This window comes from Penaeus chinensis, chromosome 8, assembly GCF_019202785.1.
Source record: "Penaeus chinensis breed Huanghai No. 1 chromosome 8, ASM1920278v2, whole genome shotgun sequence".
In the NCBI taxonomy this organism is placed as follows: Eukaryota; Metazoa; Arthropoda; class Malacostraca; order Decapoda; family Penaeidae; genus Penaeus; species Penaeus chinensis.
The window spans coordinates 14,106,129-14,133,064 of NC_061826.1; the positions used below are offsets into that span (position 1 = coordinate 14,106,129).

Here is a 26,936-nt window from a genome sequence, read left to right on the forward strand (position 1 = left end):
TTGGCACAAAAAATATACATATAAAAAGAACTAAAGATTCTGCATTCGTAACATTTCGATTGGCAAAAGTGAGGTCTCCATTGCTAATTCCAGGTTCCCCACCTAGTGAAGGTGATGACCATAGTAATGATGATTGAAATACCAAAGCAATGCAAATAACAACAGTAAAAACAACAGTAAATTTATAACAACAATGATATTGATGATAACCATAACACTGATCATGGAGATAATAACAGCAAAGATGATATATTCTAAAGGTAACGATATAGATAAAATAATGGTCATTACATTATCAGGAAAATACTGCAACTGATACGAACAATCATAAAAATAATAATGATCATAAAAGTAATAATAGTAAGTATAATGATCATAGTATAATAAGAATTATAGTAATAATAAAAAGAAGGCAAAAAGTGAAAAAGAAAAATAAATAAAGAAAAAGAATATAATAAAGAAAAAAAAATGATAAAGACAACAATCATAATGCCAGTATTTAAACTGGTAGTGGGGATAAGGATGATAATGATAATAGTAAGAACATCATGATAATGCTTGTGATAGTAATGATAATGAGAACAATACTGATGATTCAAAATATATATGAAAAAAATGATTATAATGATAATGTTAAGACTGAGTTCTTTCTCTGTTTAAAAGACGACTTTGGATTTTGTCTTTTATGGGAATTTGGCGCATAAATAAAAGCTTTTATAAATGAAATTGGTTTCTTTGGTTATTACTACTATTTTTTAAATATTGGGCGTATAGGAATAGGGGTACATGAACCTCGCCTTGTCTTTTCATGGTTAAGTCTGCCCTCGTATGGGGTAGTGCGGAACGTGTGGAGCACCTTCTTCGCCACCTCATAATAGCAACAACAGTATATAATAACAGTAATAATGATAATAATAACAACAATATATAATCACAATTATAATGAGACCAATAATGACAATGATAACAATAATGATAAATCAAATGATGGCAATAATGTGGATAATAGTAGCACAACAAATATGGTAATTTAGGAACAACGTAAATGACATTGATATTCATAATAAGAACAATAGTTATAGGAATAATACTAAAGGAAGCATGCAATCTTTAAAAATATACAGCAACCCCTTTGTTAATTAGACTATAGAGCAAAAATAAATATATGTATATATGCATATATATGTATATATATATATATATATATATATATATAGCTAAATATAGGCTACATATATGTATTACACACATATATATATATATGCATAAAACACATGAATATATATGTAAATATAAATATTACATAATATATATCATATATATATGTACAACTATATATATATATATATATATATATATATATATATATATAAACTGATTAATAAATGATTAGATCAATAGATAAATATACATGCACATACATATATGCTTACATACACATATATACATATATAAGTATATATATAGATAAATATATGATATATATGGGTACATATATATGTATATATATATAAATGCATATATGTAAGTATATATAAATGGATATATATGTATATATATGTATATGTACACATATGTATAGACATTCATATACACACACTCATACATATGCATGTGTGTGTTTGTGTCTGCATGTGAGGATATAAGATATAATTTGGGCATATGTATGAGTGAATATATGCAAAGGTTTACTGTACGAATGATACATATTTAGTAAAAAAATATGGACATGCACTTACGGGACCCATGAATGAAGGCTGAATTACTTTCGCTTTTCGAAGCCGTTATAGGGGTGTACGGGGTGGGGGTTGGGTAAGGTAATGTTCCCTATATAAGTGAGGTTCTTTATCAGGGTCGCTACAGTTCGAACGAGCCGAGAGCTGAGAGTGCAAGCATGGCTTTACGATACTTGGTGAGTTCCTGATATCTTCTGTCTAGAGAATAATCTATTTAGGATGATGCAGTTTATCATCTTTCCTACATACAGGAAAACAGTAAACATATATGTATATATGTGCAAACGATATGATATATATATATATATATATATATATATATATATATATGCATGAACATGTTAATAAGTATTCATCTGTAAATATCCATTTATATGTGTATTTGTGTATATTTATATTTACATATTTAAACAAGCATACATATACATGTATATACATATTTACTTATATATATGTAAATTTATATACATATATTTATACATACAGAAACATAAGCACACACACAAATAACTAACAATACTTATTCACATACATATTTTGTGTTGCAGGTTTCGCTGTATTTGGCGGTCGTAGTTGTGGCCGATCAAAGCTCACACGTCAGCATCAGTCTCGGCGGTGCTCCTGCTGTCAGCCATCACAGTTCCTCTCACCACGCACGTCCTTCATACCATCAACCTACGTACCACACGCAGCCCTCATACCATCCACAACCTTCCTACCACCCTGCTCCCGCTTATCATCCACAGCCTTCCTATGAGCATGAACACGAGCCTGCTGTGCCAGAATGTGCTGCCAATACAACCAAGTCATGGTGCCTCCAAGACGACCATTATCCTACCTACGAGATCAAACATGCAGCCGAGTATCACTACGAGAAGCTCCTTTCCCTCTATGCTGACGTAGCCGACCTCAACACTGAACTGTCAGTGGACCGACCAAATACCTTGGATGAGGAAACTTACTTGTGCCCATCAGAGACCGCTTACGTCAGGCCCCTTCGTGCACAGAATACCGAGGGAAAATGGCGTGTCGTTGTAAACAATATCGATGTCCATTATCAGACTCTCACTCAGACAACACGTATCGAAGAGTGTCTCACTTCCGCTGATGCATGTCCTCTGGTGCCTGAGTGCTACGAGTCCAAGTGTCTGCAGAAATCTATCTACCACCGCTTCCTTGTCTACGACGCCTATGATCAGTACTTCCCCTTCGCCATCGAGACATTCAAGCTTCCCGCTAGCTGTGCTTGTCTGTTGGGTGCCTACACCATCGATCATTATTAGTCACCAAACACTTGATCTTAAGCCATATTGTGTGTGTGTGTGGGGGGGGGGGGTGAACTTAATATGAATTTAACAATATTTTATCATTCTTAATGCCCTGGGAACAAGGCATACCGTTCATGGAAAGTTGTGAAGTACGTGAAGAAAGCAGTTTTCTAGCCATCCTTTCGTCATAATATCTACAGAAATGAGGAGAACCGAATACAAATGACATCTAAATCCCTCTCTTTTGTGTAGAATGAAAATAAATATCATTTTTCGTATTAGATATTTACATATTTTCCTTTTGATAACTTGAATATTTCTAAGTTATATATTTTTTGCATGTTTATGTATATGTATGTATATATGTGTGTGTATGTATATGTATATATACATATATAAACATACATATACACAAACACAAACATATATATATATATATATATATATATATATGTATATGGTTATGCATATACATACAAATTCTTATATAAATATGGTTTATACATACAGTCTGCGAATGTACACATATATGTATGTATGTAGGGATATATACGTATGTATATTTGCATAAACATATATGTATATATATTTACACACACATATGTATAAATATATGATATATGTATAAGCATCTCTCTCTCTCTCTCTCTAGAAAGTATATATGTGTATACATGCATATAAGTATATGGTAAATATATATGGTGTATACATGCATATAAGTATATGGTAAATATATATGGTATATACACATACATAACTATGTGTATGTATATATAGTATAAATATATGTATATATATAATTCGTATATGTATATTCACGCACACACACAGATACATAAATGCACATTTATGTATGTGTTAATGTATGTGTGTATACACTATATATATATATATATAAAATAAATCAATGTTCATAGTAGACACAGTCCATGGCAGTGGTGATGAACGCTGATAATGTAAATGAACATGATTATGTTATAATGCATAATAATCATTATGACAGTTATTTATTACAGTAATGATAATGATAATGAATATGTCAATAATGATAATAGTAACTTAATGATGATAATAATAATGATAATAAAATCGCAGTTCTGATAACAATGGTCCTGAAAATGATACTACTTTTATTACCAATAACGATAATCTATGTAATAATATTGACAATAATGCTTATATTATCATCATAATTATCATTATTACAAAGCCTATGGTCATCCTTATTAGTGATATCAATGATTGTGATAAAATGAGAAAGCAGTGCTAATTGATGTGAAAATAGTTGTTGCTATTGGGTAAATCTCTATATATATATTTTCAATTTAAGCACTGTCGGGAAAATCAAAATATTTTCGGCAAACATATAATACATAATGTATTGAGTGGTGTTATTCATTAAGGAACATTGTGATGGCGTGTCATGCGGAAAGGTGGCAATAGCAAGACGATTTTTTTTCTTCAAGCATATGTAATCATCGTTTTTTTTCTCATCAACGGAGTCACGTAAGCGACTGACATGTTCTCTTTTGTGTCCTTTCCAAATCACTGTACTCATGACCTTTGATGTCTAGCACATCCAATTCTTCTAATCATCAACCATTCTGTACTTTGGCCGGTCAGTCCAGAAGGAATGTTGACTACTGGCGTAGCGACGAGCGGCAGTTGTCTCTGTCTATATGAAATAAAATTAACCGCATATTAGCTCGATTACCCTTAAGAGCATGGCGAAACAGCTCGCTCATTCTTGTGGGCAAGGCGACCATAAGGGTTGACGCGGCCTAGGCGCCTTCACTATCTCCGTTAATAGTAAGGTTGTGGAATAGAACCATTTCCCTTAATAGCTGAAATGTGACACCACCACTGTGCGGCTCAATAATTGGTGAAATGTATGAATATTAACTAAATCAACATAGAACATGACTAATAGACGCACATACACATGCACATATATGTGTATGTATGTATGTGATTGTGTATGTATATGTCTGTGGTGAAAGTGAATCAAGATTATTATATGTTTAATTTGATATCTAGTTTTACGAATTTACACCTGTGCCTGTACCTGTACATGTATGCAAACATATATATGTGTGTATGTGTCCAGTATGTGAGACTGTATGTATACATGTGTAAATATATGAATGTATATATGAACATATATATACATATGTACATATATACGTACCTATTTCTCTGTGTGTATACATATAGCTGTATGATACTTTTCATTCACTTTCATAAAGATCAGACCTTGGAATTGCTCATCTTCGTAGTGCGTAGGCGTGGCCAAAAGCTAATTCTGCGCATCTGCACTCGTGTAAATAAAACAATAAATGCTGATGTGTGTATGTGGACGTTTCTAGGCAGGTATGTTATTTATATAAAATGCAGTATGTGCGTGTGTGAATGCATGGATAAATTTATCTGTATACATAATTATATACAGATACATGTACATATAATTATATATATACACACATGTGTATATATGTATATATTTACGTATTTCTCTATATGTATACATATATATGTACATGATACTTTTCATTCACTTTCACGTAGATCAAACCTTGGAGGCATGCATCTCTGTACTGCGTGGGCGTGGCCATAGTACACCTGGAGTATATAAGCTCGATAATAACGGATGGGCCAGTAGAAGCGTTTCTCGCATCTATCTGCTCGTGTCATCATGGCTCTTACGTTGGTAGGTTGTAGCAATACTGGCATCTAGAGCTGTCTTCTCTGTACTATCTGAAGAAATTGGTCTTTACGAAATGTTTATTTTATTTTAATGTTAATCTTTTCTTTCCAGTTGGTCGTTCTGGTATGCGCCGGAGTCGTTCTAGGCTCCGTCCATCCTCCAGCATATGGCCGTCACCCACAGCCAGCTTACGGTCATCATGCGTCTGCTTACGGTCATCAGGCCCCTGCTTACGGCCACAAGCATACCTATGAGCACGGTTACTGCGACCCAACTGTTGCCCCAGCATGCGCTGATAACTCTACTCTCTCCTACTGCTTGGAAGACACTGAGTATCCTGAGTACGAGATCAAGGCTGCCATCACTGCCGATCACCTGTTCGCCAAGAAGTACGCTGACGTGGCCGACCAGTCTGCTGATGACCTGGTAGACATGCTTACCAAGGATCAGGAGGAGGCCTTCGACTACTCTTACTACACTGGAGCCTCCACTGGGGACTCTCCCTACGATGCCACTCACTGGGCTGGTCCTGAGGGTTATATCTGTCCCTCCGAAGTGGTATATGCCATGCCCAAACGTGCCCAGAATGTGGACGGCAAGTGGCGCGTCATTGTGAACGACGTTCATTATTACAGCCAAACTGCCCGTCTCGAAACTTGTCTGTTCCCAGAGGCTGCTTGCCGCGCCCTTGCTCCTTGCTACCAGAGCCACTGCACCCAAAAGTCAGTTTACCACCGACTTCTCTCCTACGACCCATGTGACCCCTACAAGGGTCTTTTCATCGACATTTTCAAGATGCCCTCTGCCTGCTCCTGTCACCTTCCCGCCTAACAAGCCACCACAACACTCCTCAACACCAATGAACTACCGAAAATTCCTATTACCCCTTACGTGACTGGAGAACTGCTTTCTTCACGTACTACTAGTCATACCAGGAACCGCCGGGGATCTCTCTCTCTCTTCAATTTCCTCTTTAATTTACCCATGTAGAAGGTAGATGCGAGAAATCCATATTTTTAATAAATAAATCATTGTTGAGCTTATTACATGCTTTGTAACTCCTTGGCACAAAAAATATACATATAAAAAGAACTAAAGATTCTGCATTCGCAACATTTCGATTGGCAAAAGTGAGGTCTCCATTGCTAATTCCAGGTTCCCCACCTAGTGAAGGTGATGACCATAGTAATGATGATTGAAATACCAAAGCAATGCAAATAACAACAGTAAAAACAACAGTAAATTTATAACAACAATGATATTGATGATAACCATAACACTGATCATGGAGATAATAACAGCAAAGATGATATATTCTAAAGGTAACGATATAGATAAAATAAAGGTGATTACATTATCAGGAAAATACTGCAACTGGTACGAACAATCATAAAAATAATAATGATCATAAAAATAATAATAGTAAGTATAATGATCATAGTATAATAAGAATTATAGTAATAATAAAAAGAAGGCAAAAAGTGAAAAAGAAAAATAAATAGAGAAAAAGAATATAATAAAAAAAAAAAAAAATGATAAAAACAACAATCATAATACCAGTATTTAAACTGGTAGTGGGGATAAGGATGATAATGATAATAGTAAGAACATCATGATAATGCTTGTGATAGTAATGATAATGGGACCAATACTGATGATTCAAAATATATATGATAAAAATGATTATAATGATAATGCTAAGACTGAGTTCTTTCTCTGTTTAAAAGACGACCTAGGATTTTGCCTTTTATGGGAATATGGCACGTAAATAAAAACTTTTATAAGAGAAATTGGTTTATTAAGTTATTACTATTATTACTGTTATTTTCTTTTTTTAATATTGGGCGTATAGGAATAAGTGCTGAGGGGTACAGGAACCTCGCCTTGTCTTGCCAGGGTTAGGTCTGCCCTCGTATGGGTAGTGTGGAACGTGTGGAGCACCTTCTTCGCCACCTCGTAATAGCAGTAACAGTATATAACAGTAATAATGGTAATAATAACAACAATATAATCGCAATTATAATAAGACCAATAATGACAATGATAACAATAATGATAAATCAAATGATGGCAATAATGTGGATAATAGTAGCACAACAAATATGGCAATATAGGAACAACGTAAATTACATTGATATTCTTAATAATAACAATAGTTGTAGGAATAATAGTAAAGAAAACATACAATCTTTAAAAATATACAGAAACCCTTGTGTTAATTAGAATAAAGAGCATAAATAAATATATGTATATATGCATATATATATAAATATATATATATATATATATATAGCTTAATATAGGCTGCATATATGTATTACACACATATGTATATGCATAAAACACATGAATATATATGTAAATATAAATATTACATAATATATATAATATATATATATATGTACAACTATATATATATATATATACATATATATAAACTGATTAATAAATGATTAGATCAATAGATAAATATACATGCACATACATATATGCTTACATACACATATATACATATATAAGTATATATATAGATAAGTATATGATATATATGGGTACATATATATGTATATATATATATAAATGCATATATGTATGTATATATAAATGGATATATATGTATATATATATGTATTTGTACACATATGTATAGACATTTATATACACACACTGCATGTGAGGATACAAGATATAATTTGGGCATATGTATGAGTGAATATATGCAAAGGTTTACTGTATAATACATATATAGTAAAAAAATAAGGACATGCACTTACGGGACCCATTAATGAAGGCTGAATTACTTTCGCTTTTCGAAGGCGTTATAGGGGTGTACGGTGTGGGGGTTAGGGGAGGTAATGTTCCCTACATAAGGGAGGTTCTTCATCATAGTCGCTACAGTTCGAACGAGCCGAGAGCTGAAAGTGCAAGCATGGCTTTACGATACTTGGTGAGTTCCTGTTATCTTCTGTCTAGAGAAAAATCTATATAGGATGATGCAGTTTATAATTTTTCGTACATACAGGAAAACAGTTAACATATATGTATATATGTGCAAACGATATATATATATATATATATATATATATATATATATAGATATATATATATGCATGAACATTTGAATAAGTATTCATCTGTAAATATCCAGTTATATGTGTATTTGTGTATGTATATATTCACATATAGAAACATGCATACATATGCATGTATATACATATCTACATATATATATGTAAATTTATACACATATATTTATAGATACATAAACATAAGCACACACACAAATAACTAACAATACTTATTCACATACATATTTTGTGTTGCAGGTTTCGCTGTATTTGGCGGTCGTAGTTGTGGCCGATCAAAGCTCACACGTCAGCATTAGTCTCGGCGGTGCTCCTGCTGTCAGCCATCACAGCTCCTCTCACCACGCACGTACTTCACACCACCATCAACCTACCTACCACACGCAGCACTCATACCATCCACAACCTTCCTACCACCCTGCTCCCACTTATCACCCACAGCCTTCCTATGAAAATGGACACGAGCCTGCTGTGCCAGAATGTGCTGCCAACACAACCAAAGCATGGTGCCTCCAAGACGACCATTATCCTACTTACGAGATCAAACATGCAGCCGAGCATCACTACGAGAAGCTCCTTTCCCTCTATGCTGACGTAGCCGACCTCAACACTGAACTGTCTGTGGACCGACCAAATACCTTGGATGAGGAAACTTACTTGTGCCCATCAGAAACCGCTTACGTCAGACCCCTTCGTGCACAAAACACCGAGGGAAAATGGCGTGCCGTTGTAAACAATATCGATGTCCATTATCAGACTCTCACTCAGACAACACGCATCGAAGAGTGTCTCACTTCCGCCGATGCATGTCCTCTGGTGCCTATGTGCTACGAGTCCAAGTGTCTGCAGAAGTCCATCTACCACCGCTTCCTTGTCTACAACCCCTATGATCAGTACTTCCCCTTCGCCATCGAGACATTCAAGCTTCCCGCTAGCTGTGCTTGTCTGTTGGGTGCCTACACCATCGATCATTAGTCACCAAACACCGGATCTTAAGCCATATGGGGGGAGGGGGGATGAACTTAATATGAATTTAACAATATTTTATCATTCATATTGCCTTGGGAATAAGGCATACCATTCATGGAAAGTCGTAAGGTACGTGAAGAAAGCAGTTTTCTAGCCTTTTGATCATAATATCTACAGAAATGATACAAATGACATCTAAATCCCCCTCTTTTGTGAAGAATGAAAATAAATATAATATTTCGAATTAGATATTTACATATTTTCCTTTTGATAACTTGAATATTTCTAAGTTATATATTTTTTGCATGTTTATGTATATATGTGTATGTATGTATATGTATATATACATATGTACATATATAACCTTAGACGCATACATATACACAAACACAAACATGTTTATGGTTATGTATATACATACAAATTCTAATATAAGCATAGTCTATACATACAGTATGTATACGAATGTACACATATATGTATGTATATAAGGATATATACGTATGTATGTTTGCATATACATATATGTATATATATTTACAGACACACACACACACACATATATATGTATATATAAGCATATCTCTCTAGAAAGTATATATGTGTATACATGCAGATAAGTATATGGTAAATATATATGGTACGTACGCATACATAACGATGTAATATATATAATACGTATATGTATATTCACGTATACACACGCAGATACCTAAATGCACATTTATGTATTTGTGAAGGCATGTGTATACAATATATAAATAAAAAATAAATCCATGTAGATAGTAAACACAGTCCATGACAGTGATGATGGACGGTGATAATGTAAAGGAACATGATTATGTGATTGTGCATAATAATCATTATGACAGTTATAATTACAGGAATAATAATGATAATAATGTCAATAATGATAGTAGTAACTTAATGATAATAGTAATAATGATAATAATAAAATCGCAGTTCTGATAACAATGGTGATAGTCCTGAAAATGATACTACTGTTATTACGAATAACAATAATCTATGTAATAATATTGACAACAATAAAACTTATATTATCATCATGATTATTATTATTACAATGACGTTGGTCATCCTTATTAGTGATATCAGTGATTGTGATAAAATTAGAAATCAGTGCTAATAGATGTAAAAATAGTTGTAACTATTGGGTAATTCTATATGTATATATATATATATATATTCAACCTAAGCACTGTCAGGAAAATCAGAATATTTTCGGCAAACATATTACATATACATGCGGAAAGGTGGCAAGAGCAAGACAATTTTTTTTCTTCAAGCATATATAATCATGTTTTTTTTGTTTTCTCATCAACGAAGTCACGTAAGCGACTGACATGTTCTCTGTTGTGTCCTTTCCAAATCACTGTACTCATGACCTTTGATGTCTAGCACATTCATTTCTTCTAATCATTAACCATTCTGTACTTTGGGCGGTCTGTCCAGATGGAATGTTGACTACTGGCATAGAGACGAGCGGCGGTTGTCTCTGTCTATATGAAGTAAAATTAACCGCATAATAGCTCGATTACCCTCAAGAGCATGGCGAAACAGCTCGCTCATTCTTGTGGGCAAGGCGACCATAAGGGTTGACGCGGCCTAGGCGCCTTCACTATCTCCGTTAATAGTAAGGTTGTGGATAAGAATCCTTTCCTTTAATAGCTGAAATGTGACACCACCACTGTGCGGCTCAATAATTGGTGAAATGTATGAATATTAACTAAAGCAACATAGTACATGACTAATAGACGCATATACACATGCACATATATGTGTATGTATGTATGTGATTGTGTATGTATATGTATGTGGTGAAAGTGAATCAAGAGTATTATATGTTTAATTTTATATCTAGTTTTACGAATTTACACCTGTGCCTGTACCTGTACATGTATGCAAACATATATATGTGTGTATGTGTACAGTATGTGAGACTGTATGTATACATATATATATATATATATATATATATGAATGTATATATGAACATATATAAACATATGTACATATATACGTACTTATTTCTCTTAGTGTATACGTATAGGTGTATGATACTTTTCATTCACTTTCATAAAGATCAGACCTTGGAATCGCTCATCTTCGTAGTGCGTAGGCGTGGCCAAAAGCTAATTCTGCGCATCTGCACTCGTGTAAATAAAACAATAAATGCTGATGTGTGCATGTGGACGTTTCTAGGCAGGTATGTTATTTATATAAAATGCAGTATGTGCGTGTGTGAATGCATGCATAAATTTATCTGTATACATAATTATATATAGATACATGTACATATATACACACAAATGTGTATATATGTATATATTTACGTATTTCTCTATATGTATACATATATATGTACATGATACTTTTCATTCACTTTCACGTAGATCAAACCTTGGAGTCGTGCATATCTGTACTGCGTGGGCGTGGCCAAAGCACACCTGGAGTATATAAGCTCGATAATAACGGATGGGCCAGTAGAAGCGTTTCTCGCATCTATCTGCTCGTGTCATCATGGCTCTTACGTTGGTAGGTTGTAGCAATACTGGGATCTAGAGCTGTCTTCACTGTACTATCTGAAGAAATTGGTCTTTACGAAATGTTTATTTTATTCTAATGTTAATCTTTTCTTTCCAGTTGGTCGTTCTGGTATGCGTCGGAGTCGTTCTAGGCTCCGTCCATCCTCCAGCATATGGCCATCACCCACAGCCAGCTTACGGTCATCATGCGCCTGCTTACGGTCATCATGCCCCTGCTTACGGCCACAAGCATACATATGAGCACGGTTACTGCGACCCAACTGTTGCCCCCGCATGCGCTGCTAACTCTACTCTCTCCTACTGCTTGGAAGACACTGAGTATCCCGAGTACGAGATCAAGGCTGCCATCACTGCCGATCACCTGTACGCCAAGAAGTACGCTGACGTGGCCGACCAGTCTGCTGATGACCTGGTAGATATGCTTACCAAGGATCAGGAGGAGGCCTTCGACTACTCTTACTACACTGGAGCCTCCACTGGGGACTCTCCCTACGATGCCACTCACTGGGCTGGTCCTGAGGGTTATATCTGTCCCTCCGAAGTTGTATATGCCATGCCCAAACGTGCCCAGAATGTGGACGGCAAGTGGCGCGTCATTGTGAACGACGTTCACTATTACAGCCAAACTGCCCGCCTCGAAACTTGTCTGTTCCCAGAGGCTGCTTGTCGCGCCCTTGCTCCTTGCTACCAGAGCCACTGCACCCAAAAGTCAGTGTACCACCGACTTCTCTCCTACGACCCATGTGACCCCTACAAGGGTCTCTTCATCGACATTTACAAGATGCCTTCTGCCTGCTCCTGTCACCTTCCCGCCTAACAAGCCACCACAACACTCCTCAACACCAATGAACTACCAAAAATCCCTATTATCCCTTACGTGACTGGAGAACTGCTTTCTTCACGTACCACTAGTCATGCCAGGAACCGCCGGGACGCTCCCGTCGCTGCTCTCTCTCTCTCTTCAATTTCCTCTTTAATTTACCCATGTAGAAGGTAGATGCGAGAAATCCATATTTTTAATAAATAAATCATTGTTGAGCTTATTACATGCTTTGTAACTCCTTGGCACAAAAATTATACATATATAAAGAACTAAAGATTCTGCATTCGTAACATTTCGATTGGCAAAAGTGAGGTCTCCCTTGCTAATTCCAGGTTCCCCACCTAGTGAAGGTGATGATCATTGTAATGATGATTGAAATATCAGAGCAATGCAAATAACAACAGTAAAAACAACAGTAAATTTATAACAACAATGATTGTAACATTAATAATGATATTGATGATAACCATAACACTGATCATGGAGATAATAACAGCAAAGATGATATATTCTAAAGGTAACGATAAAGATAAAATAATGGTCATTACATTATCAGGAAAATACTGCAACTGATACGAACAATCATAAAAATAATAATGATCATAAAAGTAATAATAGTAAGTATAATGATCATAGTATAATAAGAATGATAGTAATAATAATAAGAAGGCAATAAGTAAAAAAGAAAAATAAATAAAGAAAAAGAATACAATAAAAAAAAAATGATAAAGACAACAATCATAATTCCAGTATTTAAACTGGTAGTGGGGATAAGGATGATAATGATAATAGTAAGAACATCATGATAATGCTTGTGATAGTGATAATGAGAACAATACTGATGATTCAAAATATATATGATAAAAATGATTATAATGATAATGCTAAGACTGAGTTCTTTCTCTGTTTAAAAGACGACCTAGGATTTTGCCTTTTATGGGAATATGGCACGTAAATAAAAACTTTTATAAGAGAAATTAGTTTATTAAGTTATTACTATTATTAATGTTATTTTTTTAAATATTGGGCGTATAGGAATAAGTGCTGAGGGGTACAGGAACCTCGCCTTGTCTTGCCAGGGTTAGGTCTGCCCTCGTATGGGTAGTGTGGAACGTGTGGAGCACCTTCTTCGCCACCTCATAATAGCAGCAACAGTATATAACAGTAATAATGATAATAACAACAATATAATCGCAATTATAATAAGACCAATAATGACAATGATAACAATAATGATAAATCAAATGATGGCAATAATGTGGATAATAGTAGCACAACAAATATGGTATTATAGGAACAACGTAAATTACATTGATATTCTTAATAAGAACAATAGTTATAGGAATAATATTAAAGGAAACATACAATCTTTAAAAATATACAGAAACCCTTTTGTTAATTAGACTATAGAGCATAATAAATATATGTATATATGCATATATATATATATATATATATATATAGATAAATATAGGCTACATATATGTATTGTACATATATATATGCATAAAACACATTAATATATATGTAAATATATATATTACATAATATATATCATATATATATATGTATATATATAAACAGATTAATAAATGATTAGATCAATAGATAAATATACATGCACATACATATATGCTTACATACACATATATACATATATAAGTATATATATAGATAAATATATGATATATATGGGACCATATATATGTATATATATATAAATGCATATATGTATGTATATTTAATGGATATATATATATATATATATATATATATATATGTATTTGTACACATATGTATAGACATTCATATACACACACTCATACATATGCATGTGTGTGGTTGTGTCTGCATGTGAGGATATAAGATATAATTTGGGCATATGTATGAGTGAATATATGCAAAGGTTTACTGTATAATACATATATAGTAAAACAAAAGGACATGCACTTACGGGACCCATGAATGAAGGCTGAATTACTTTCGCTTTTCGAAGGCGTTATAGGGGTGTACGGTGTGGGGGTTAGGGGAGGTAATGTTCCCTACATAAGGGAGGTTCTTCATCATAGTCGCTACAGTTCGAACGAGCCGAGAGCTGAAAGTGCAAGCATGGCTTTACGATACTTGGTGAGTTCCTGCTATCTTCTGTCTAGAGAAAAATCTATATAGGATGATGCAGTTTATAATTTTTCGTACATACAGGAAAACAGTTAACATATATGTATATATGTGCAAACGATATATATATATATATATATATATATATAGATATATATATGCATGAACATTTGAATAAGTATTCATCTGTAAATATCCAGTTATATGTGTATTTGTGTATGTATATATTCACATATAGAAACATGCATACATATGCATGTATATACATATTTACATATATATATGTAAATTTATACACACATATTTATAGATACATAAACATAAGCACACACACAAATAACTAACAATACTTATTCACATACATATTTTGTGTTGCAGGTTTCGCTGTATTTGGCGGTCGTAGTTGTGGCCGATCAAAGCTCACACGTCAGCATCAGTCTCGGCGGTGCTCCTGCTGTCAGCCATCACAGCTCCTCTCACCACGCACGTCCTTCATACCACCATCAACCTACGTACCACACGCAGCCCTCATACCATCCACAACCTTCCTACCACCCTGCTCCCGCTTATCACCCACAGCCTTCCTATGAAAATGGACACGAGCCTGCTGTGCCAGAATGTGCTGCCAACACAACCAAAGCATGGTGCCTCCAAGACGACCATTATCCCACGTACGAGATCAAACACGCAGCCGAGCATCACTATGAGAAGCTCCTTTCCCTCTATGCTGACGTAGCCGACCTCAACACCGAACTGTCTGTGGACCGACCAAACACCCTGGATGAGGAAACTTACTTGTGCCCATCAGAGACCGCTTACGTCAGGCCCCTTCGTGCACAGAACACCGTGGGAAAATGGCGTGTCGTTATAAACAATATCGATGTCCATTATCAGACTCTCACTCAGACAACACGCATCGAAGAGTGTCTCACTTCCGCCGATGCATGTCCTCTGGTGCCTGAGTGCTACGAGTCCAAGTGTCTGCAGAAGACCATCTACCACCGCTTCCTTGTCTACAACCCCTATGATCAGTACTTCCCCTTCGCCATCGAGACATTCAAGCTTCCCGCCAGCTGTGCTTGTCTGTTGGGTGCCTACACCATCGATCATTAGTCACCAAACACCTAATCTTAAGCCATATTGGGGGGGGGGGGGTGTTGAACTTAATATGAATTAACAATATTTTATCATATTTAATGCCCAGGGAACAAGGCATACCGTTCATAGAAAGTCGTTAAGAACGTGAAGAAAGCAGTTTTCTAGCCACCTTTTGATCATAATATCTACAGAATTGATACAAATGACATCTAAATCCCCCTCCTTTGTGAAGAATGAAAATAAATATAATTTTTCGAATTAGATGTTTACATATTTTCCTTTTGATAACTTGAATATTTCTAAGTTATATATGTTTTGCATGTTTATGTATATGTATGTATATATGTGTATGTATGTATATGTATATATATATATACATATATAACCTTAGACGCATACATATACAAACACAAACATGTATATCGTTATGTATAAACATACAAATTCTAATATAAGCATAGTCTATACATACAGTATGTATACGAATGTACACGTATATGTATGTATATAAGGATATATACGTAAGTATGTTTGCATATACATATATGTATATATATATTTACAGACACACACACACATATATGTATATATAAGCATATCTCTCTCTATCTAGAAAGTATATATGTTTATACATGCAGATAAGTATATGGTAAATATATATGGTACGTACGCATACATAACGATGTAATATATATAATACGTATATGTATATTCACGTATACACACGCAGATACCTAAATGCACATTTATGTATTTGTGAATGCATGTGTATACAATATATAAATAAAAAATAAATCCATGTAGATAGTTAACACAGTCCATGACAGTGATGATGGACGGTGATAATGTAAAGGAACATGATTATGTGATTGTGCATAATAATCATTATGACAGTTATAATTACAGGAATAATAATGATAATGAATATGTCAATAATGATAATAGTAAGTTAATTATAATAGTAATAATGATAATAATAAAATCGCAGTTCTGATAACAATGGATATAGTCCTGAAAATGATACTACTGTTATTACCAATAACAATAATCTATGTAATAATATTGACAACAATAAAACTTATATTATCATCATAATTTTCATCATTATTACAATGACGTTGGTCATCCTTATTAGTGATATCAATGATTGTGATAAAATTAGAAATCAGTGCTAATAGATGTAAAAATAGTTGTAAATATTGGGTAATTCTATATGTATATATATATATATATTCAACCTAAGCACTGTCAGGGAAATCAGAATATTTTCGGCAAACTTATTACATATACATGCGGAAAGGTGGCAAGAGCAAGACAATTTTTTTCTTCAAGCATATATAATCATCGTTTTTTTGTTTTCTCATCAACGAAGTCACGTAAGCGACTGACATGTTCTCTTTTGTGTCCTTTCCAAATCACTGTACTCATGACCTTTGATGTCTAGCACATTCATTTCTTCTAATCATTAACCATTCTGTACTTTGGGCGGTCTGTCCAGATGGAATGTTGACTACTGGCATAGAGACGAGCGGCGGTTGTCTCTGTCTATATGAAGTAAAATTAACCGCATAATAGCTCGATTACCCTCAAGAGCATGGCGAAACAGCTCGCTCATTCTTGTGGGCAAGGTGACCATAAGGGTTAACGCGGCCTAGGCGCCTTCACTATCTCCGTTAATAGTAAGGTTGTGGAAAAGAATCCTTTCCTTTAATAGCTGAAATGTGACACCACCACTGTGCGGCTTAATAGTTGGTGAAATGTATGAATATTAACTAAAGCAACATAGTACATGACTAATAGACGCACATACACATGCACATATATGTGTATGTATGTATGTGAATGTGTATGTAGTATATGTATTTGGTGAAAGTGAATTAAGAGTATTATAAGTTTAATTTTATACCTACTTTTACGAATTTACACCTGTGCCTGTACCTGTACATGTGTGCAAACATATATATGTCTGTATATGTACAGTATGTGAGACTGTATGTATACATATATATATGAATGTATATATGAACATATATGTATATATGTACATATATACGTACTTATTTCTCTGTGTGTATACATATAGGTGTATGATACTTTTCATTCACTTTCATAAAGATCAGACCTTGGAATCGCTCATCTTCGTAGTGCGTGGGCGTGGCCAAAAGCTAATTCTGCGCATCTGCACTCGTGTAAATAAAACAATAAATGCTGATGTGTGTATGTGGACGTTTCTAGGCAGGTATGTTATTTATATAAAATGCAGTATGTGCGTGTGTGAATGTATGCATACAGTTATCTGTATATATAATTATATACAGATACATGTACATATAATTATATATATACCCAAATGTGTGTATATATGTATATATTTATGTATTTCTCTATATGTATACATATATATGTACATGATACTTTTCATTCACTTTCACGTAGATCAAACCTTGGAGTCGTGCATATCTGTACTGCGTGGGCGTGGCCAAAGCACACCTGGAGTATATAAGCTCGATAATAACGGATGGGCCAGTAGAAGCGTTTCTCGCATCTATCTGCTCGTGTCATCATGGCTCTTACGTTGGTAGGTTGTAGTAATACTGGCATCTAGAGCTGTCTTCACTGTACTACCTGAAGAAATTGGTCTTTACGAAATGTTTATTTTATTCTAATGTTAATCTTTTCTTTCCAGTTGGTCGTTCTGGTATGCGCCGGAGTCGTTCTAGGCTCCGTCCGTCCTCCAGCATATGGCCATCACCCACAGCCAGCTTACGGTCATCATGCGCCTGCTTACGGTCATCAGTGCACCTGCTTACGGCCACAAGCATACCTATGAGCACGGTTACTGCGACCCAACTGTTGCCCCCGCATGCGCTGATAACTCCACTCTCTCCTACTGCTTGGAAGACACTGAGTATCCTGAGTACGAGATCAAGGCTGCCATCACTGCCGATCACCTGTTCGCCAAGAAGTACGCTGACGTGGCCGACCAGTCTGCTGAAGACCTGGTAGACATGCTTACCAAGGATCAGGAGGAGGCTTACGACTACTCTTACTACACTGGAGCCTCCACTGGGGACTCTCCCTACGATGTCACTCACTGGGCTGGTCCTGAGGGTTACATCTGTCCCTCCGAAGTGGTGTATGCCATGCCCAAACGTGCTCAGAATGTGGACGGCAAGTGGCGCGTCATTGTGAACGACGTTCACTATTACAGCCAAACTGCCCGCTTGGAGACTTGTCTGTTCCCAGAGGCTGCTTGCCGCGCCCTTGCTCCTTGCTACCAGAGCCACTGTACACAGAAGTCAGTGTATCACCGACTTCTTTCCTACGACCCATGTGACCCCTACAAGGGCCTCTTCATCGACATCTACAAGATGCCATCTGCCTGCTCCTGCCATCTTCCCGCCTAACACACCACTACAACGCTCCTCAGCGAAACGCCTCTTCTAATACCATCTAATACTCCGCAGATAATCCCCATGACCCCATAAAGCGGATAACACACCCACGTGACTGGAGAACTGCTTTCTTCACGTATAATCACTATTTATGCCAGGAACCGCCGGGACGCTCCCGTCACTGCTCTTTCTTCCCTTTTCATTTTCCTCTTCCCTTCACCCATGTAACAGGTTGAGGCGAGAAATCCATAGTAATATTGCTAATCAATAAATCATTGGTGAACTTATTACATGATTTGCTACGCCTTGTCACAAAAGTTATTCATATAAAAAGAACAAAAGTTTCAGCATTGGTAACATTTCGAAGGGCAAAGGTGAGAAGGTCTCTTTGCTAATTTTGCTGTGCTATTAATGCTACCAAAAGCGATATTTTCTGATGATAGTGATAAAACTATAATTATAGTGACAACGCTATCAAGGATTTTTTTTGTTTTAATAAATTATAGTGATACTACAAGTGATACGAGTAATAATGGTGATACTAATAATGGTAAGAATAATAGAAAGGATAATAAGAATGACGAAACTAATAAAAATAACACTATAATAATAATAAGAAAAATGATACTAAAAACAAGACAAAAAATCAAAATGATAAAAACATCAATGATAATGCTAGTATAAAAAATGATAGAGGGGCTAAAGATGATAATGATAATAATAAGAGCATTACTTATGATAATGGTTTTGATAACAACAACAATAATGATGATAAGAAAACTGGGGATTGAAAATATAATATTAATGATAATAATAATAACAACACCAAGAGCAATAACAACGATGCTAATAACTATTAACAATGATAATTACAATGATAATAATGATAATGTATTTAATAATAATAATATGATAATTATAAAAGCCAAAATAACAAAAACAGTAATGATATAATAATAACAATAATGTGAATAACAATAACACTTATACAACAATAATGATAACAGCAACAATGAAAGTAACACTGATATTCATAACAGGAACAATAGTTATATAGTGTTAATGAAAACCATACAATTTTCCTAAACATTCAACAATCCCCTTAATACCCTAGTTAAAGTGATAATGATAATAATAGTTGCAAAAAATATATTAATAATAATAAATGAAGTCATAACATTAATAATAATAACAATAGTAAACATGATACACACACATACGCACACACATATATTATATAAAGTACATATATAGCTATATATAGACTACATATATGTATATACGAGTATACATATCATATACATAATATGTATATATGTGAATATATATATAATACATATATATGTAAATATATATATATATATATATATATATATATATATATATATATATATATATATATTTATCATGTAATACCTATTTACATATATTTGTACATTACAACCATATATAAGTAAATAGATGAATAATTAAATGAATATATACATATATGCACATGCATATGTATATATATAAGTACTATAATTAAAGATACATATATAAGTATATTTATATATGTACATATGTATACATGTATGTATACGTAACACACACACACACACACACACACACACACACACACACACACACACACAGAACCACACACACGCACACACACACACACACACACACACACACAACCACACACACACACACACACACACACACACACACACACACACACACACGCACGCGCACACAGACACACACACACACATATATATGGGTATGTATGTGTGCGTATGCATCCATACACAGTCATGTGTGTGCATATATGATATATAGTGGGCGTATGTCTGTATATGTTTGTATGGCTGAGAGTATATGTGCAAATGTTTGCTGTACGGATGATAACACGAACTGCAAACAAGGACATGCATTTATGGGACGCATGAATGAAGGCTGAATTACTTTCGCCTTTCGGATACGCTATGGGGGTGTATGGGGGTGGGGTGGGGGGGGGTAATGTTTCCTACATAAAGGAGGTCCTTCATCAGGGTCCAGATTTCCCACCCAGTGAAGGTGATCATAGTAATAAGGATTATTAAAATACCAAAGCAATGAAAATTATAGCAGTAAAGAACAACAGTTAAACCTTAACAACAATGATTATAACATTAATAATAATGATAAACCATAACAGTGATGATGGAGACAATGATACAAAAAATGATATATTCTGTAGGTAACGATAAAGAAAAAAAAAAAAATTGTGACAATACTATCAGGAAAAATGTATAAATTAGAGTGATACTACAACTGATACGAGTAATAATGGTGAACATAAAAATAATATTGATAGTAAGAATAATAATGACGATTATAGTATTAACATAATGATAGTAATAATAAAAACAAGGCAAAAAGACAAAAATGATAAAGACAACAATGATAATGCCAGTATTGAAAATGATAGTGGGGATAAGGATGATAATGATAATAGTAAGAACCTTATGATAACGATTTTTATAACAATAATGGTAGTACTGATAACAATACTGATAATTTAAAATATAATAATAGTAATGATGATGATAATAATAATAATGTTAAGACTAGTAATAATAACGAGAACAATGCTGATACTTTAAAATATGATGATAATAATAATTATAATAGTGATAACATTAAGACCGAGTTCTTGCCCTGTTTAAGAGCAAGAACTTCGATTTTGCCTTTTATAGGAATTTAGAGCATATATAAAGACTTTTTATGAGTGAAATTGTTTTCTTTGTGTTTATATTTTTACTTTTAAATATTGTAAGTATAGGAATAACGCAAGTGCTGAGGGGTACAGGAACCTCGCCTTATCTTGTCAGGGTTAGGTCTGCCCTCGTGTGGGCAGTGAGGAACCTGTGGAGCTCACCTCACCACCTCACCTTCATGCCGCGCAACTTAGGTCTTCTTTGCCGTGACGTCACGTATGTTAACCAATGCAACCCGTTCAGACCTTCACCTTTTGAACACTGAAGTTTACCATTATTTTTATTATTTTTAGTATATGTTACGAGTATAGTTTTGAAAAACTAAATCCTGCTAATTATAGTTTATCTTATATTGTCAATACGTGACAGACAATAACAACAACAACAATAATAATAGCAGCAATAGTAATAACAACGATGCTAATAATAACAAAATTGATACAGCTAATAATTATAACACTGTAAATAATGATGATGATAATAGTAAAAATAGTAATGATAACAATAACAATATAAAATCACAATAGTAATAATACTGATAATAATAATAATAATAACAATAATAATAAAAATAATAATAATGATAATAATAAAATATAATCACATTTATAATAAGAACAATAACAATGATAACAATAACAAATAAAATGATGGCAATAATGTGGATAATGGAAGCAGAACAATTATGGTAATATAGCAACAACGTAAATGACATTGATATTCATAATAAGAGCAATAGTTATAGGAATAATATTAAAGAAAAACATACAAGCTTTAAAAATATACAACAATCCTTTTGTTAATTATAATATATAGCAAAAATAAATATAATGGCCGTAACAGTTGAAATGATAATATGGATGCAATTAAATAAAATATTGATGATAATAAATGAAGCCATAGCATTAATAATAAAAATAATAGTAAAGATAAGGACACACATATACCCAGCCACACACACATACATATATATGTATATATATACATATATAGCTAAATATAGGCTACATATGTGTATTGTATATATATGCATGATACGTATGACTGTATATATATATGTAAATATATATATATTACATAATATATATCCATATATATGTACCACACACACATATATATATATATATAAATAGACTAATAAATGATTAGATCAATAGATAAATATATATGTACACACACACACACACACACACAGATATATATATATATATATATATATATATGCTTACATATATACAAGTATATATAGGTATATGTATAACATATATATATATATATAGGTACATAAATATGTATATATATAAATGAATACATATATGTATATATGTATATGTATACATACGTATATACGTTCACATACACACGTGTGTGTGTTTGTGTCTGTATGCTTTCATATACAGTTGTGTGTGGATATATGATATAATTTAGGCGCATGTATGTATGAATGAATTTATGCAAAGGTTTACTGTACGAATGATGCATATATAGTAAAAAAAATAAGGATATGCACTTATGGGACTCATGAATGAACGCTGAATTACTTTCACCTTTCGCCATAGGGGTGTATGGGGTGGGGGTTAGGGGAGGTAATGTTCCCTACATAAGGGAGGTCCTTCATCATGGTCGCTACAGTTCGAACGCGCCGAGAGCTGAGAGTGCAGGCATGGCTTTACGATACTTGGTGAGTTTCTGTTATCTTCTGTCTAGAAAAAAAATCTATATAGGATAATGCAGTATATCATCTTCACGTCTGTATATACACGAACAATATATACGCATATGTATATATGTGCAAACGATATATATATATATATATATATATATATATATATATATGTACATGAATATTTGAATAAGTATTCATGTGCACATATCCGTTTATATGTGTATTTGTGTATATAAACATATGGATATATAGAATATAAATATACATTTATGTACATATATTACATATGTACACAAGTATACATATACATGATTATACATATTTACTTATATATATTATGTAGATTCATATACATATATACACGCATACATACACATATTTATATATACACAAAAATAAGCACACAAATAACTAACAATGCTTATTCACACATATAGATTTTTTGTCATGAGCCTGTGTGCTTGGATGTATATATAATTATCTTTGTAAGTATAAACAAAGATATGCATCTTAACATTTATCTAGTTATCCATGTATTTATAGTTATATGTCTACACTTGCATATGTACATATAAATATGAGCGTGCATATGTGGACGTGTATATATAAGTACGCGCACGAAATACCACATTTAACGGAGACTAGGTTTATCAACAAGCACACATTTTACCATATTTTATGTTGCAGGTTTCGGTGTCTTTGGCGGTCGCAGTTGTGGCCGATCAGAAGCTCACACGTCAGCATCAGTCTCGGCGGTGCTCCTGCTGTCAGCCATCACAGCTCCTCTCACCACGCACGCCCTTCATACCATCATCAACCTACCTACCACACGCAGCCCTCATACCATCCACAACCTTCCTACTACCCTGCTCCCGCTTATCACCCACAACCTTCCTATGAGCATGAACACGAGCCTGCTGTGCCAGAATGTGCTGCCAATACAACCAAATCATGGTGCCTCCAAGACGACCATTATCCTACCTACGAGATCAAACATGCAGCCGAGTATCACTACGAGAAGCTCCTTTCCCTCTATGCTGACGTAGCCGACCTCAACACTGAACTGTCTGTGGACCGACCAAATACCTTGGATGAGGAAACTTACTTGTGCCCATCAGAAACCGCTTACGTCAGGCCTCCTCGTGCACAGAACACCGAGGGAAAATGGCGTGTCGTTGTAAACAATATCGATGTCCATTATCAGACTCTCACTCAGACAACACGCATCGAAGAGTGTCTCACTTCCGCCGATGCATGTCCTCTGGTGCCTGAGTGCTACGAGTCCAAGTGTCTGCAGAAGTCCATCTACCACCGCTTCCTTGTCTACAACCCCTATGATCAGTACTTCCCCTTCGCCATCGAGACATTCAAGCTTCCTGCCAGCTGTGCTTGTCTGTTGGGTGCCTACACCATCGATCATTAGTCACCAAACACCTGATCTTAAGCCATATGGGGGGGGGGGGGGAGGGGTTGAACTTAATATGAATTTAACAATATTTTATCATTCTTAATGCCCTGGGAATAAGGCTTACCGTTCATGGAAAGTCGTGAAGTACGTGAAGAAAGCAGTTTTCTAGCCACCTTTTGATCATATCTACAGAATGATAAAAAATGACATCTAAATCCCCCTCTTTTGTGAAGAATGAAAATAAATATAATTTTTCGTATTAGATATTTACATATTTTCCTTTTGATAACTTGAATATTTCTAAGTTATATATTTTTTGCATGTTTATGTATATGTATGTATAGATGTGTATGTATGTATATATATACATATATACATATAAAAACTTAGACGCATACATATACACAAACACAAACATGTTTATGGTTATGTATATACATACAAATTAGAATATAAGCATAGTCTATACATACAGTATGTATACGAATGTACACATATATGTATGTATATAAGGATATATACATATGTATGTTTGCATATACATATATGTATATATTTACTGACACACACACATATATATGTATATATAAGCATATCTCTCTCTCTCTCTCTAGAAAGTATATATGTATATACATGCAGATAAGTATATGGTAAATATATATGGTACGTACGCATACATAACGATGTAATATATATATATATATATATATATATATATAATACGTATATGTATATTCACGTACACACACGCAGATACCTAAATGCACAGTTATGTATGTGTGAATGCATGTGTATACACTATATAAATAAAAAATAAATCCATGTAGATAGTAAACACAGTCCATGACAGTGATGATGGACGGTGATAATGTAAAGGAACATGATTATGTGATTGTGCATAATAATCATTATGACAGTTATGATTACAGGAATAATAATGATAATGAATATGTCAATAATGATAATAGGAACTTAATGATAATAGTAATAATGATAATAGGAACTTAATGATAATAGTAATAATGATAATAATAAAATCGCAGTTCTGATAAAAATGGTGATAGTCCTGAAAATGATACTACTGTTATTACCAATAACAATAATCTATATAATAATATTGACAACAATAAAGCTTATATTATCATCATGATTATCTTTATTACAATGACGTTGGTCAACCTTATTAGTGATATCAATGATTGTGATAAAATGAGAAATCAGTGCTAATAGATGTAAAAATAGTTGTAACTATTGGGTAACTCTATATGTATATATATGTATATATATATATATATATATATATATATATATATATTCAACCTAAGCACTGTCAGGAAAATCAGAATATTTTCGG

General features: G+C 34.0%; 5 protein-coding genes and 2 pseudogenes across 5 annotated transcripts; all 7 read left to right on the forward strand.

Annotated features, from left to right (window-relative positions):
* The first annotated feature begins 489 nt into the window (after positions 1-489).
* Positions 490-3,019, forward strand: LOC125027790 (neurotrophin 1-like). Its single transcript, XM_047616926.1, has 3 exons — positions 490-495; positions 1,853-1,912; positions 2,273-3,019. Exons 1-3 carry the CDS (start codon positions 490-492, stop codon positions 3,017-3,019), a joined length of 813 nt encoding a protein of 270 aa, XP_047472882.1.
* Positions 3,020-5,798: 2,779 nt separating this feature from the next.
* On the forward strand, positions 5,799-6,539 carry LOC125027791 (protein spaetzle 3-like). The gene has a single exon (XM_047616927.1). The coding sequence runs from the start codon at positions 5,799-5,801 to the stop codon at positions 6,537-6,539; it is 741 nt and encodes a 246-aa protein (XP_047472883.1).
* Positions 6,540-9,022: 2,483 nt separating this feature from the next.
* LOC125027792 (neurotrophin 1-like) lies at positions 9,023-9,769 on the forward strand (the record flags this gene model as incomplete). Its single annotated transcript, XM_047616928.1, has 1 exon — positions 9,023-9,769. A coding segment is annotated over one exon (747 nt), but the record flags the coding sequence as incomplete, so codon positions are not given.
* A 2,637-nt stretch (positions 9,770-12,406) lies between these two features.
* LOC125027793 (protein spaetzle 3-like) lies at positions 12,407-13,147 on the forward strand. The gene has a single exon (XM_047616930.1). It carries the CDS (start codon positions 12,407-12,409, stop codon positions 13,145-13,147), a length of 741 nt encoding a protein of 246 aa, XP_047472886.1.
* Positions 13,148-15,637: 2,490 nt separating this feature from the next.
* On the forward strand, positions 15,638-16,384 carry LOC125027794 (neurotrophin 1-like; the record flags this gene model as incomplete). The annotated part of the gene is made up of 1 exon (XM_047616931.1): positions 15,638-16,384. A coding segment is annotated over one exon (747 nt), but the record flags the coding sequence as incomplete, so codon positions are not given.
* Positions 16,385-19,034: 2,650 nt separating this feature from the next.
* Positions 19,035-19,776, forward strand: LOC125027795 (annotated as a pseudogene).
* A 5,070-nt stretch (positions 19,777-24,846) lies between these two features.
* Positions 24,847-25,597, forward strand: LOC125028326 (annotated as a pseudogene).
* Positions 25,598-26,936: the final 1,339 nt, after the last annotated feature.